This window comes from Lonchura striata, chromosome 12 (assembly GCF_046129695.1).
Source record: "Lonchura striata isolate bLonStr1 chromosome 12, bLonStr1.mat, whole genome shotgun sequence".
Lineage (NCBI taxonomy): Eukaryota > Metazoa > Chordata > Aves > Passeriformes > Estrildidae > Lonchura > Lonchura striata.
Window position 1 is genome coordinate 7,074,884 of NC_134614.1, and position 15,013 is coordinate 7,089,896.

Sequence of the window (15,013 nt, forward strand, 5' to 3'; positions counted from 1 at the left end):
TTACTACAGCTATTATATTAATCTTAATAAAATCCAAAAAATAAAGTAATCCTTGGTAGCTCAGCCAAAATATGACTGGAATCAAACCAGATACTTTGGATTAGGCAGTAGAATTATGAAACCAGGATAAAAGCTTACATTTGTTTCTTTACAGCTTGGTGTTTGATAATGACCTTATTTTATGACTTCACTATCATAAAATGCAGGCCTCCTGAACTGGAGAGTTTTTAGAACTTAAACGCAACTGGGACAAATCTATACTCTTGATATTCCCCTTCAGGGAACAACCTCGTTTGCATCACGGAGATTCTTTTCAGGTCTCTTGCTACATTAGTAACAAAAATCCAGATAAGAGTTGGCGGCAGTGAAAGAAATAGGAAAAATTAAAATTAGCTCAACTGCTGGTAAAGTTGCTTAGATATACAGAAAGATGTATATTTTCCCTCTGCTCTTACCACTTCTGCTCATACAGGTTCAAAATAAGTTTCTGTACAAAAATACAAAGAATTAGCCTGTCCAAACACAAAGCCTGGGAAACATCAGCTTCTCCTTTTCCAAATAAGCAGGTTCACGTCATTTGTTATTACTCTATTATTATTCTAAGCAGCTCACATTAACTGCTTTTGTCTGGAGGCAAAGCCCTGCTCTGACATCTCTCCTTCCAAAACTGGAAAAGATTCTCATCTCGTTGATTCCCAGCTTGGGCTCACATATATAAGACTGACCGGTAGAGAACAAGACTCTGAGAAGCAACTTTTTAGTCCCAAAAGGAACTCCACCCCCCTTCCCACACCCATCATCTCCCTCCACAACACCTCATAAATTCTGGCATCTAAACACCCATCAGTATTACACTCATCAGTTACCTACCTGTTGTTTAAAAAGGCACACAGTACATAAACAGATAACCCATCTTTCTTTTGAAGTTGTGCACATAAAAGTCACAAGTTTCCAATTATAAACATGGGTTAAACACTTTCAAAGATTGGTAACAAATCTTCTCTACAATTTTACTCTGCTATTTTTTGCAACTAATTTCACACACCACCACCAGCCACTGCCAAAGGAGATGAAGATTCAAAGTCAAATATTTTTGGAGAAAATAGGGTCTGTAAAGACTCTGAATTTCTTTGTAGCTGGTTACTTAATTCACTGTTTTGCTGACCCTGAAGAGCTACCAAGAACTTACCAAACAGCTCTAAGGTGAACCTACCACTGTGGTTATTCAGTGCTCCCTAATCATTGTGGGTTTACAACAACCTACAGCAATGGCACCTACAGAAAGTACATTCTAATTATTCTAATTTTCAGTCCAAGGGAGGGAGTCAAACTGAACACAGTGATATGCAAATACTGATTATTGACAGTTCCAAGGGTACTCAACATGAACTATGGAATTGTTTAGCTGATATTAAGCTATTCCTGCAGTAACACACTGCAGCTGCATGCAGAATTTGCCAACCAAAAAAAATTATTCTGACTTTTTTATTCCAAATCTACATCCCACAACCCTTTAAATTCCAATTCTAGTTTTAGGGATTTGAACAGAAAACAATTGTTTTCAATTCAGAAAATGCAATTTCTGGAAAGGAGAAAAGTGGACAAAGAAGTGTTATCTTCACATCTCAGCAAAGACAGTGACAGGGAGAGTTCGTCCCTCTGAGATATGGTAGACCTCAGTGAAAACATGCCCACCACGCTGCCCAGGCACCTCAGCCAAAGCTTAACTTCATGATACTCAACATAAGACATTTTTAAAGGTCTCCTCATCCAGGGTCAGTCTGCTGTGCAATGTGAAGGGTTATGAGAGATGGAAACAAACTAAGTACTATAAAATTTTGTACCTTTTGAATTAAATACACTGGTAGTATAATAAAAAATTGTTTTCCAACTCAGTTTTGTTCTACATAAGGTGGGTAAGATCACACAAAACAAAATGAGGAAAGCTACATTTCCTGCCAGTATGGAGGAAGTTTAGCAATTGCTCACACATAGTGCAAAAATGCATTCAGAAATAGGAACAATACTTTTTTATTTAGCACAGGAGTCCTTGAAGAACAATGGTTTTATTTCTTAACATGAATAAAGGATTTGTGGCATGGCATCTGGCTTTCCACCATTCAATATGGCAAACCCTTATTTGCAAGCAAACCCCCCCATGACACTTGTTTTCTTTAGCACAGTGCTCACAGCTTGCATCAGACTTCAGGTGCTCATTATGATTTTTTTTGCTGCCTGGCTATGATCTTGATTCCCATGAGAGTCAAGCACTACCTCAGGTTTCACTTTATAGTTAAGCTTCTATTACCTTGCAATGCACAGATGGTACCAATTCCAAGAGAATTTAATGATTGCACTCTGCAAGAGTGAGGAGGAAATGTCTGCCCTTCAGCCAAAGCAGCTAATCAGAGCACCTGAAATGATATCAAGTGAAACACAGACTGGTATGAGGTGGAAACACGTACCAGAGAGAGAACAGGATGAATAAACCCATTGATGCCTGGCCCTCAGTGTGCTTTAGCACTGTCTGGGTAGCACAGCACATGGCCCTGACGTCCTTGCTGTGAAACAAGCTAAAATGGCCCTAAACATTTAAAAGCATATCAAATACCTCATCCATCTGTCAAACAGGCGAGATTTACCAATCGGAGCATAAAAACACATCCTAAGCTTCCTCCCTTTAAGCTGCTCTAAAGCCCCCTCTAACAGCAACACACACTTCCCAGCATTAAGCTGCCAAGTCATCTGATGTTATGCTGGGGAAACCAGGCATTCCAGGAAATTATTAATGAGGAGAGGAAATAAGGAGTCAAAACAGTAAGAGGGATTAGAATTAAGTTAAATAATTAAATGGACAATTAGAACAAGTGGATAATTCTCAGCATCCAGAACAAGTGAACCAGAAGGCACCTAAGGAAGCCTTGTGCTCATGTAGAATCCAGTGACTGTTCCTTCCCAAGTAAGAGCAGGTCAGGGAGGACACTTCAAGGAGGTCAGAACACCTCCTTGACACTTCATTCCGTGTCACAGGCAAACCCAATGAGGCAAAAGGAACAGCCACTGAAAAGCTGGGAGGAAGGAAGAACAAAAGGAGTGAATAAAGTGGCATATCTTAGACTGAGCACTCCTACTCAGCTTTGGGTCAGACAGGCTTCCTTATCCAAAGCAACCAGCCCACAGATGCTGTCAGCTGAGGGCAGATACAGAAAACGCACAGAAATCCATCACTGCATTACAAACACTTGTAATAGACACAAAATAAATATTTTTGAGATAACAACTTGATCTCAGCTGCAAAAGGAACACATTCAAGTTTGAGCCAGCACTGAACCCAACCAGAAAAAAAAAACAGGATCATTTTTAATCAAGGCTAATAATCTCATGAGCTTGACTGCAAAACTGGGATTTGTTTTACATTTTCAGTGGATATAGCCTTCAGCATTCTCAAAAGTCCCACCAAAATAAAAAAAAAAAAAAATAGACCCAAAGTAGAGTTTGAATTTCCAAAGAAGGTCACCAAAATCCAAGTCTGCTCCAACACTCATTATTAGCAAAAGACAGCATCTCTGAAATAAGTATTCTGCAGGGAGGAGAGATGTGTTGCTGCTTCTGCAGTTAAATGACCACTGTCATATGGGATTAGTGTTAGACCACAGAGTTTCTGTCTCCCATCTCCATCCACACACATGCTGTGTTTCCCCATTTGCATCTACAAAACTTAAGGCACTCATATAAGAAAAGTTTTACTTGCTGCCTTTCTTCTCTCTCTCCTCTCTACATTCAGCCCTGCTGCCCAGGGTCACCTTCCCTTTCACTTCATGGAAGACACTAAACCACTCTGCATTCAGAGCATCCTTGCAGTGCAGAAACCTGGTAAACACAATAAAACTTTAAATTTAACTACTGGTACAATATTGAATTGAGATCCTGATACAGAATTAAAATTCCTTGATGCTGACTCAATGTAATAACTTGGGGGAAGTATGTGTCAATAAAAAGCTTCACAGCTAATTCACAGAACTGGAAGTACTTTCAACTTTTAATTCTTTGTTTATAATAAAACCTTTGTAGATTGTACTCAAGTAGAGTTAGGTCAATTAGTTATGGCATCAACAGTCACACTGTACCTCTTTAGTCAAAGAGCTAAACACAAATACAAAACTGTCTTTTTTCAATCCACTGACCATAGATGTGTATCTAAATATCCATTAGCCAAGGTCGATGCAAGGAATCCTACAGTTTAATACAGGTGTCACAAAGGTTCCCAAATTCCAACTCAAACTGGTGACTGCCCTCTGTTCATAAAAACTTCATTGTTGTTCCCAGCAAGACAGGCATCTCTTCCTTTCTTTTCACTGATGACACACCCTGATCACATATTTGGCTTTTTCAACTAGTTTTCATAGCTGTTTCAGTCAATTTGGGCAGAAGCTCCTCCACTTGTTTGCAACAAGTAAATAAAATGCTAAAAAATCAAAAGCAATGACAACTAAGAAGGACTATCATCTTCAGTCATCAAGCTGTCTCCCTGTCCTTTTGTCTGAGCAGGCAAAAGATGTGCAGGTGTGGGGGCTTTGTTAAACAATGTTTAGAGTTAGACACTGCTAAGATATGCACACACCCAAAAAAAAAAAAAAAAAAAGCTGCAGAATCCAGGTCAAACAAATGCCCTATGAAATTTAAATGTAAAAATAAATAAAAACAAAAACCCAAACATCAATCAGAAGAGGCAGAAAATACTACAGAATCAAATGCAGAACTTGTCCCTGCATTACATGATTGCCAAATCCATCAGAAGCAGGAATCAGCACAGGTTTGGAATGTAAATACTAGAAACTCATCAAGGAGACAAAAATGTTTAAGTTCAAGTCTTACCATAACTATGTCTTTCCCAATTAGTCAAGTTAAAATCCAAGAAATAGAAGTTGCATTTTACTTTTTCTGATAATATCTTTCTGTAAAAGAACCAAGAGACCAGAATGTGGCCATATTTAATCAGAGCAATATTCAAAAATTATTAATAATTGCAATGGCCATTATTAATAAACTATTGTTTTTATAACCACAGGAACAGCAAAATCTCCCTAACTGAAGATTCTTTAATACAGGAATCATCAGCCTGTTCTATTTTTCCATTAAATCAAGACATATATAGATATTAATGAAAAAAAAAATAATCAGAACACACTGAACAAAAAACAGAACACAACCTTTAAAACATTTGTTTTATAGTCAGCAATCTGGAATTTCTCAGGAACAACTCAGAAGTTTGGGGGTTGTCAGTTCTTACACAAACTTCAATAGCACAAAACAGATTCAGGAACTCTACACAGAAAACCAACAAAAGAAACAGGCCACACAAGTTTTGGGACATGTACAAAATGACATCATCAGAAAAAGCACCTTAAGAAAATTCTCTCAATGAGACAGCAATTAATGATCAGCATCATCCCTTGGTGCCAAACAAGACCAGAGGAAAACTGCAGATAATTAAGTCATTCCAACTAGAAGCTTTCTACTCTTTCAGCAACACCCTTCTGTCTAAACATACAATCCTGTCTTCAAGTAAGTTTTTTGCAACATTACTGAACTTGTCATTATTCTTATAAACAAAACAATCAACAGCCACAGGAAAACTATTTCATAACGCAAAGGCACTATGAAGAACATCTACCCTAATTTGACACAAATCCCCTTCTCACAGAGTTATTTCAAAGTCCCAAACCAAATCCCCCTCCCCTCTATGCAGAAAGGGACTTCCTGCACATGCTTTGCAGCCATCATAATGCAGGTGCCAGCAGAAGCAGCTGCAGACGCAGTGAAAGCAGAGACTGCTGCTAAAACACAAGATCCCCTTCTCTCCCTGCACCTCTGCTCACTACAGTCCCCTGTGCAGCCAGCACAAGGATTGGGAAGGATATTTTTAAAGTAGCACTGGACATCCTCCATCTTTACCACAGGTCTTGAAGGGAAAATAAATATCACAGAGAAGAGACAGATTGTTTACTACAGAAGCCAATTTTGAGAATCTTTTGCAAGCTTCATTGCCTGGCTTGACTCCCTCATCCAGACTCCTTAGCTACACTTAAGCTTTTCCTTATCTTCTCCATCTCCCCTCCTTTCCCTTTTCCTACTTACAAGCTCACAGATGTCCTGGAGAAGCTTTATGCATTAACAAATTAAATCCTGTACCAAAACCCAAAGATATCTGCTAGATATCTGCTGGAGTTGCAAACATTCCAAGACATGAAGTAGATGAACACTAACAATCCAAGCATCTCAAGCCATAAACCACAACCTTTTGCAACAACACAACAAGGTTGTTCTAGACTATCTCACCGAATAAAAATCAAGGTGGAGGAAAAAGATTCCTATTTTCCACTTCCCCATACTCACCCTGAAATACAAGTTTAATGTTCAAATGTATTTCAAAATTACGCTTTTGGTTACCACAGTATCCCAATACACAAGAAGTAAAACAGAGGCCAGGAGGAATGTACATACTTCATGTCATAGAGCAACTACTGCAGACTACAAGCACATGTTTCAACAGCAGAAAGAAATCCAAGTTATTATTCCTAGAGCTGCTTACACTACTTTCTACAAACATCTACCGAAGCCTTTTGAAATGAAGTGTCCCATAAGAGCAAACAACTGACTGAAGTGCAGAACTCCAAAGGAGGATTTCCAGCTTTTCTGAGCTGAGCTGCAGAAAGACACAACAGCTAACCGGAGATAACTGTTCTGCAGCAGTTCTCTGGATGCTCTCCACTGCTCATGAGTAGGGAAGAGAAGGGAAAGCACTGGTTCACTCTCTTTAAATCTGAAGCCAAATTTGAAGCAGAAGGAGCAACTCTCCAATAAAAACTCCTGGGAAAAGAAACCTCCTTTCTAAACTACCTGGATGGGCGTGATGGTGCTTGGCTGGGATTTGTGGAGCTGTATCTGTCCTGCAGCACAGATTTTCACCAACACCTCAGAGTTACCAGCTGTATTTCACACTAGAATCATGAGGTAGCAAAGTTGTCTGATCATTCCAGCACTTCAGCAGACTGCAAGACTGTACAAAGGCCTTTCAGCCACAATTCAGTTTCAATTTGACTTAATTCATTCACAGCTTCAATAAAAACCAAAAGGAAAAGCTTGACTGCCAGAGAAATTTGTACCACAGTTCTTTTGTACATCTTCTGGAATTTCAGATTCTCCAAAACTGAAACTTCAAAAATTCATGAAAGCAGAAGTTTGAGTGCTCATCAAGCAAGCAAGCACAGAGCTCCAGTGATAACAATGGGAACTGGAAGTGCTCGGCAGGCATTCCATCTTTATTCACCGGATCACTGTCAAAAGTCTGCCAAATTAATTAAAGTAACTCTATAAAACTACCACTGTAAGAAGAGACGTGTTGAGTAGCCCATACCATGCCTCAGGATCCCTATCCTGCACTGGAGGGATAAGGAACAGAGATGCACTTGCAGTGGTTTCAGCACCCAGTGAGACTCCTGTCACTGTTACATCCTGCAGGATTAATAACCAGCAAGAGGAAAAAGTGCAGCAAGCACTGAGAGCACTTTCATGGAAACAAGAGAGCACGTTCCATAGGATGCCAGCATCCCACTGCCAGACAAAGCTCTGTCTGGACGCACTGGAAAAGCGGCTGCATGTCGCCTGCGTCCAGGGCTTATCAGCTCACTGCCAGCAGAGCTGTTTGTTGGGCATGTGACTTTTCCATGACCAACTTTTTAATTTGGTACTGTACTGGATTAACAATGCGTTACATTCATGTCTTAAAGGGCAACCTACAGGGAATGGAGCAGCCCCAGGAATTAAGCAGAGCCTTAAACACAGGAGAGCACCCTGTGATGACATGAGCCTTAAAGCCCTTTCAGTCCATCCCCAAGCCAGCCACAGCTCTCACAGGCAGGAACAGCCAGGCTGCCCACCCCAGCCCACACACCCTGCACTGGAGATGTGACCTTGCACAGGGCTGTTATCAGCGCTCCAAGGAGCGGTGCAGAGAGCAGGAGCTCAAACACAACACCCCAGACCTTGTTCTCTGTGAGGCAAAGCAGCTCATGTCCTCTTCTCCAAAAGAACAAGGATTCACTTTTCTGTTCAAGTTTAAAAAACAAAACTTCTCAAATTTCCTGGAAGCAAGGAAGAGAGGTAGGGAGCAGCTTTCTCTCCACACTTCAAAACACCACTGCACATCAGAACATGGAAACAACAAGCACATGCACTGTTCCAGTCTGGCCTCTCACTTGTATCTGAGCATCCATTCATGTCTCTCCCACCACGACCAAGTCCCTTTCCCCTCCTCTTGCACTGATACACAAAAAACATGAACTGGGAAGATATAGAATGAAGTGAGAACAGTCAAAATGTCTTAGCTGGGCTGCTGATCCATCCACACAAACCTGAGAATAACTTAACACCAGATCACAAGAACGATGATTAATGGTGCAAGCATATCCTGTTCCTAAGAGGCACAAAGTTACAATTAACATGCAAATTGTATTTACAGGTTTCAAGTTTACCAGACTATGTCATCAGTAGACACAAAGATACAAAATGTAAGCTTTACTGTTCCAAAGTTGTCTATAAAAGAAAAACTGTATCTATTTCACTTTCCCTCTATCTTAAAAAAGTTTTTTCATCTTGTTAACAAGAGAACTGGCAGGCTCAGCAGCTATTCTGAATCACTGACTGACTTCCTCATTTTCCACATCTTTAAAGATACTCACAATTACATCACTAATAATCCATTATTTCCATTATTTATCCTGATTCCCGTCATCCAGTGACGGCGTAGTTTCTACACGGCCTTTTTCAAAGTTAAATGTGACAGGAAACAAAATCATACATGTTCTTCCTGCACTAAAATTTGTTTTTAAATAGTATTTGATATAAAGAAAAAGAGGAGGGAAAAAGACATAGCCACAGAAGTGTCCCTGCTAAAGTTTGGAGAGCACCACAAGATTTCTAGCATTTTCTCAGGCTTGGTATTTGTTAATATTTTACATCAAATTCATACTTATAACACAGAAAACAAACATTAATACAATGCAGTATTTTCATTCATTTAGACATAATTTTTAAAAATTATTCTTAAGATTCAACTCTTACTATAGATCTTTTTCTACAAAAGTCCTCCATTTCAACATTCTGGCTCTGCTGAGTTTTGATCTATGAATCATCAAGAACATTCTGTGGCAAATCCATACCAGCTTTTAAACTAAAATACAAATACATCTTCAAAGCACAAACACGGACACAGGCACTTTTTAGAAAATGAATAAACTCCTTCAAGGGGCATGTATCCGAGTATATTAAGTAAATAATGCACGTGCAAGAGGGACACGAATACATTGTCAGCATAAACTGACACAGAGTCTGCTTGATTGGATTCAGCTTCGTTTAATCATTACTGCTTCAAGTGCTGAATCTATTACACTGGTATTTTTTAATAAAATACACCTCCATCCCCCGTGGCCCCCTCCCACCCAAAAAAACCAAAACCCATACAAACAAAAAGGGAAAAGAAATCAACAAAACAAAAAAACACACCAACAGGTACATGGGAAAGTGGGGATGAAGTGACCGGCGGGGTCACATCACAGCAGCTCCGTGGCAAAGCCAAAAACCTAAATTAGAGTCGGGAGCCCGGCCCAGCACTGCAGCGAGTGCTCAAACCCCTCACAGAGTCGGTGACAAAGGGAAAAACACGCCTTCACCAATTCGCTTTCTCCTGTCACATCACCCACAGCCGCGAATGATGATAGAAAAGGCGAATTTTTAGCACTTTTCCTCACAGCTCCCATCTCCAGGAGCAGCTGCCCGGCCCAGGCCACTCTCCCTCCCACCCTTGCTGGCTGTGACGGAGGAGACGGAGAAACGCCCGCTCATCCTCCCCGCGGGACGGGCCCGATCTCCCGGGGACAGAAAACTCCTCCGGCAAAGAAAGCGGCGAGGGCGGGCGGCGGGGCCGAGCGGCCGCTCCCGCCGGGCCGCCCCCTTCACGCGGGCCCGGCTTGGGCTTTCCCCGTACCTGGCAGTGTGAGACGACGAGGCTCTGGTTGCCTTCCCCATGGTACTTCCATTCATTCTCATCCATCTTCTCCACTTCCATGCCCGGCCCGGGCCGCGCGGAGGGCAGGAGCAGCCGCCGGCCCCGCCGCCTCACGCCGCCACCATGGCGGCTGCGCCGCCCGCCCTCAGCCACGGGAAGTCCCGCCCACCGCGGGCGCCATCTTGGAGCCGGGCAGCGCCGCCGCCGCCATGGCGGGGCCGGGCAGCGCCGCCCGGGCAGAACCGGCGGCAGAAAGGCATCGCCTGCCTCCGAGAGCCCCGGCCTGAGGAGGGGATGGCCCCGCTCTGCCCGGCAATGGTCTCGCCTTCAGCCCTGTCTGCAGTTCGGGCGCCACACTGTAAAAAAAGGTGTTAGAGAGCAGCCAAAGGAGGCCACGGGGATGCAGAAAGACCGGGAGGGAAAGGCTTTGAGGAGCAGCTGAGGGCACTCGGTTTGCTCAGCCTAGAGAGAAGGACTGGGGGAGACCTCATCAGGAACACCCAGAGTGGAGTCGGGCACTGAACAGCCTCCCCTCGGTCACAGAACTCAAGGGGAGTTTGAACAATGCTCTCAGGACACACAGGGTGGGATTTTGGGCTGTCCAGGAGCTGGACTCTGATCCCAATGTGTGTTGTGCGGTATGGGGTGCCCGTATAACGTGCTCACTGTGGAAGATGAGCTCGCAGCAGAGGCTCTGCGCATGATCCAACACCCAAAATAAGGGAGGTTGTGACCCCTTTGGAATTGCATTTCACAGAATCAATTAGGCTGGGAAAGACCTCCAAGACTATAAAGTCCAACTTACAGCCAGTCACCACCTTTAAACCTGACACTAAGTGCTAAATCTAGTCGTTCCTTGAATACCTCCAGTGACTCCACCATCCCCCTGGGCAGTCCCTTCCAATGTCTCTTCAGCTACAGTTTCCAGCTATGCTGGTTTGAGTTTTACAGATGTTTTCTCTTGCAGTCAAGGGTCTGTTTAATTACCCTTGTGCTCCAATATACCAAGTCAAATACCCAGCGTTAGAAGCAGAAAGATCAACATCTGTGTAACATTCTTCAAAAATTAAACACTAAGCTGTTTCCCACATATGAATATACACATACATTATTTACAGTAAATAGAAAACAATCTAAAGATCCAAACTCTCTATCACAAATACAGGATTAAATTCTAGAACCATTAATCCAGTAATTTTTATTACTTTGAGTTTTGACCACAAGCAGTGAAACTGACCCTTCAATGACCATTTTAAAACAATCCCTAAAGGCTCTATGAAATTTCTCCATTTATTTCCGCTTCCTCACTAGGCTCTTCATGACAGGGGCCCAGGCTGGCACAAAATAATTAACACTCAGAAGCTTTCCTCTGTATAATGAACATTTGTATAATTTGGATAGTACCCAAACTTGACTCTCTGTTGCAACTTTTCAAAAGAAAGTCAAAGCAAAGTAAACAGTGCCTTTTTTATGGAGAAAGAAGATGCACCTAGAAGGCTGAAAATAAACCTTCCATAAATCTGCAATGAGTCACTGATCTTTTTTTTAAAATGTGTGTGGTGTAACTTAAACACATCATCCAATTTCACTAAACTTAAAAAACAGGGGTTAAACAAAATATGTGCTGAAATACTAACTGAAAATCACTTTTCCTTTTTTAGCATACTATACATATCTACATGCAAAAGGAATTCTTGCTCCTTTGACCATTTGATAAAGATGAAAATAATTACAGTGATTTCTTTAAAGCAGGCTTCTGTCATCTGTGTTTGCAAAGTTTCTCTATGGTATGTTACCAGGAATGCACATCTAACATACAAGAATTAACCATAATATCCTGACTTGAAGAGTGTTATAAAGAAGTTACACTCAGGACTGTAAGACTGTGTGTACTGCAGGGAAGTAGTATTTGAACACTTATTAGGCTTACATCAAGAAATACATACAGAAATAATACCAACATATCGTCTCAATTTTAAAAGGAACTCTAGCACAGCACATTCTTTCATAGTTCTGAAAAACGCACACCTACAGAGTTAAAAATAAAGTGGAGGTTTGAGTGCACAGGTAAACAACACTGAGGACACCAAGTTTTAACATACTCCTTCTCTCCAGCAAGGCACTTCCCTCTCCACTTTTTCCTCCAGCATTCCGAGGTGCAGAACTACCAATTGGGCAATTTGAGGCAGTGCTCTGAGAATACACTGGTGAAAATTAAACCTGGAGGGACAAAAGCCTATTTAACAGATGTTATTTCTCCCTGCATTATCTTATTACTCATTGCAGTTATTATCTACAACATGTTTGGACTGAACTATCAGAAGCTTTGGTGCCATTCAGGTATTGCTTAACTGGAATTCCCCTGTCAGGTGGTGTAACTACAGCTGGTGTAGACATACCTGGATGGGTTTTAATTAGGTGCCTTGAGGTCTGAGAGCACAGAGCTCAGTGACCTGCAAAATCCACCCAGGGATCTCAGCAGATGGCCAGGTATCCTGTGGTATTTCAGTATGTAAATAAATGAGTTTAAAACTGCAGCAGGAATGCATAATGTAATAGTACCTTCAGTTCTCCAGCCCCCACTTCATCCCCTCAGCAGTTCTTTTTTTGGTGTTGGAAGGAGTCAGAAGAGTACCACAGGCCTGAAATCTCTTTTCCTCAGAGTGCTGTAACTGCATTGTGCTTTAGGGCACAATCTCTGTTTCTCGGAATACTTTGGTCTTAGGAAGCCATCAACACTGGACTCTCTCATTTGCCATCTTTTGCAATTTGTAAGTTCATCAGGGAATGAGAATGAAATTGCAGGAACAGTGTTGCTATCATGCTGGCATGGTAGTGTGGAGGAAGGTTTTAGAAAGGCCTTGGGAATGGTAAACTGAGGAAAAGGATACATTCATGCATGCCCCATTGTTTTAGAAAGGCTTTGGGAATGAGAAACTGAGGGAAAAGATACATTTATGTATGCTCCACTGTTTCGGGAAAGTCCCACTTCAGCATTCCTCTGTAGACCCCCTTCTCCCCACCCCTGAGCAGTTCCCATTGGACCTGGCCCCTGGGGTGGTTCTGATGTGCCTTAGCTGGACAGTATCCCCATTGTTTAGACCTTATCTCTTAATTTTGCTGTATAAAACTGTATCTGGGCAATAGCCCAGGGCCTTTGGTCACTGCAATGCTTCAGGCAATACAATCTCTCTGGACAAGCATACCATTGGTCTCTCTGGGTCTCTTTATCTCGAACCCTTGCGGCGACTGAGGCAGCGCCGCAGCTCGGACCGTGCTAACCCAGACGCTGCCTGGTAAGCCCAGGGCAGCGGGACCGCGGAAAACCCCGGCCCCGAGAGGGGACAGCTAGCCGGAGGGTCCCAGGGTGCCGGGAAGGGCCGGGGGACAGCAGCGAGAAACCCCCGTAAGCCGCAGAACAGTCCACAGTTGACAGATTCACTTTGAGGAGGGAAAAAAGTATCAGGCAAGTATTTAATGTTAACATCCTTTTCTATAAAAAGTTCATTAAATCCTTATCTGAGAGGGAAAAAATAGCATTACCTGAGACTCGTGATAAAACTGGGTGCCAATAATACAAAGGATTTTTGCTATAATAGGTACATCTTAGTTCTCCTGGTCCCTAAAATGAAAAAGACTTCTGTATAAAAAGAAGGATATTTTGTTCTTTATGAAAAGAGTAATCATGACACAAAATATCCTATGCTGTGACCTAGAAACATCTGCCTGGAGAAATCAGGTTTAAAAATCACAAATTCAAGGCAATGAGTGCAAAAATATTAAATGGACTTGATAAGACAACAGTGAAATTGTACTACAAAATACTATTTGTTTTAAACTACTACAACATTTTCAGTTTCAAAAGATAGAATTCTCTTTAAATAGGATTGAGTTTCATACTTTTATTATACTCAGACCAGCAAAAATTGAATATACTTATGTAACTCACATTATTAAAATGTTCAAGCTTTGTCTTTTTTCTCATATCAGGCTACACCATGCCACTGTTACTTCTTTAATCCCTGGTTTTTCTACATAATTTCACACACATACTAGAAGTGCAGGAAATTTCATGCTCCAACTGTCACTTCACCATCTCACACTGACTAAGACTCATTGACCCAATAAAGAAAAAAAGATTACAATAGGACTGGAGTGTGTCATTCTGTGGCTTTTTTAGAAAGTATCTGTGGTACTTTGAACCACAATAAAATATTGTAGAAATAAGGGAAGTCATGGCTTCAGAAATTCAGCTGTAAGTAACAGGAAAGGGGACTTTACATGAATAAAGAAAAAGCCACATCTATGCTGTTAGCAGATAAGAGTACAAACTTACCACAGATATGGATAAACAGACATTATAGCTACCAAGAACTTTAATTGCTGCATACAGTCTGAGAGAGTTATAAAGTTAGAGACAGCATAAAGAACTCTTTACTGTATATCTAACTTCAAAGAATTTCCAGGATAGACAATATTTTTTACATGTAGAAAAGACAATTTAAAAACATTTCCTGTACACAGGAGGCCTGTACATTCATTGAAAAGAAAAACAACTATTTACCAGTGGGCCATGACCCAAAACACAAACAAATGAAAACCAGTGTTGTGATTTAAAATATATGGAAAAGAAGATACACTGTAGGCAGTCACTAAAACAAAAAACTATGGTGAAATCCTAGTAGCTTTGACAGGTTATTAAAGAAAGGAACAAGACCAACCCCATCTAGGCATCACCCTAAAGTCTGTTTTTACAGACTCAAATCTGCAGGCAAGGAAGGAAAGAGGAAGGGATAAAGAGCTTTTAGATCTTGCCCTGTATGAAAGGACATACCAGCAATTAAAAATCAAACTACTCTTTCCATAAAGAGGTGAATGCAGAGCAGTTCTGTAGCCTGGGCAGAACTCTATAGCCACGGGACTTGTGGTACTTTCAGGCCAGGCCAA

General features: G+C 41.5%; 1 protein-coding gene across 1 annotated transcript in view; it reads right to left on the reverse strand.

The window, feature by feature from the left end:
* IPPK (inositol-pentakisphosphate 2-kinase) overlaps positions 1-10,209 on the reverse strand; it is a 30,123-nt gene extending 19,914 nt beyond the window's left edge. The window contains exon 1 of the mRNA XM_021529198.2: positions 10,046-10,209. Within this exon, the coding sequence (XP_021384873.1) occupies positions 10,046-10,126 (81 nt within the window). The 5' untranslated portion in view covers positions 10,127-10,209. The remainder of the gene's footprint in view (positions 1-10,045) is intronic.
* Between the last annotated feature and the right edge of the window lie 4,804 nt (positions 10,210-15,013).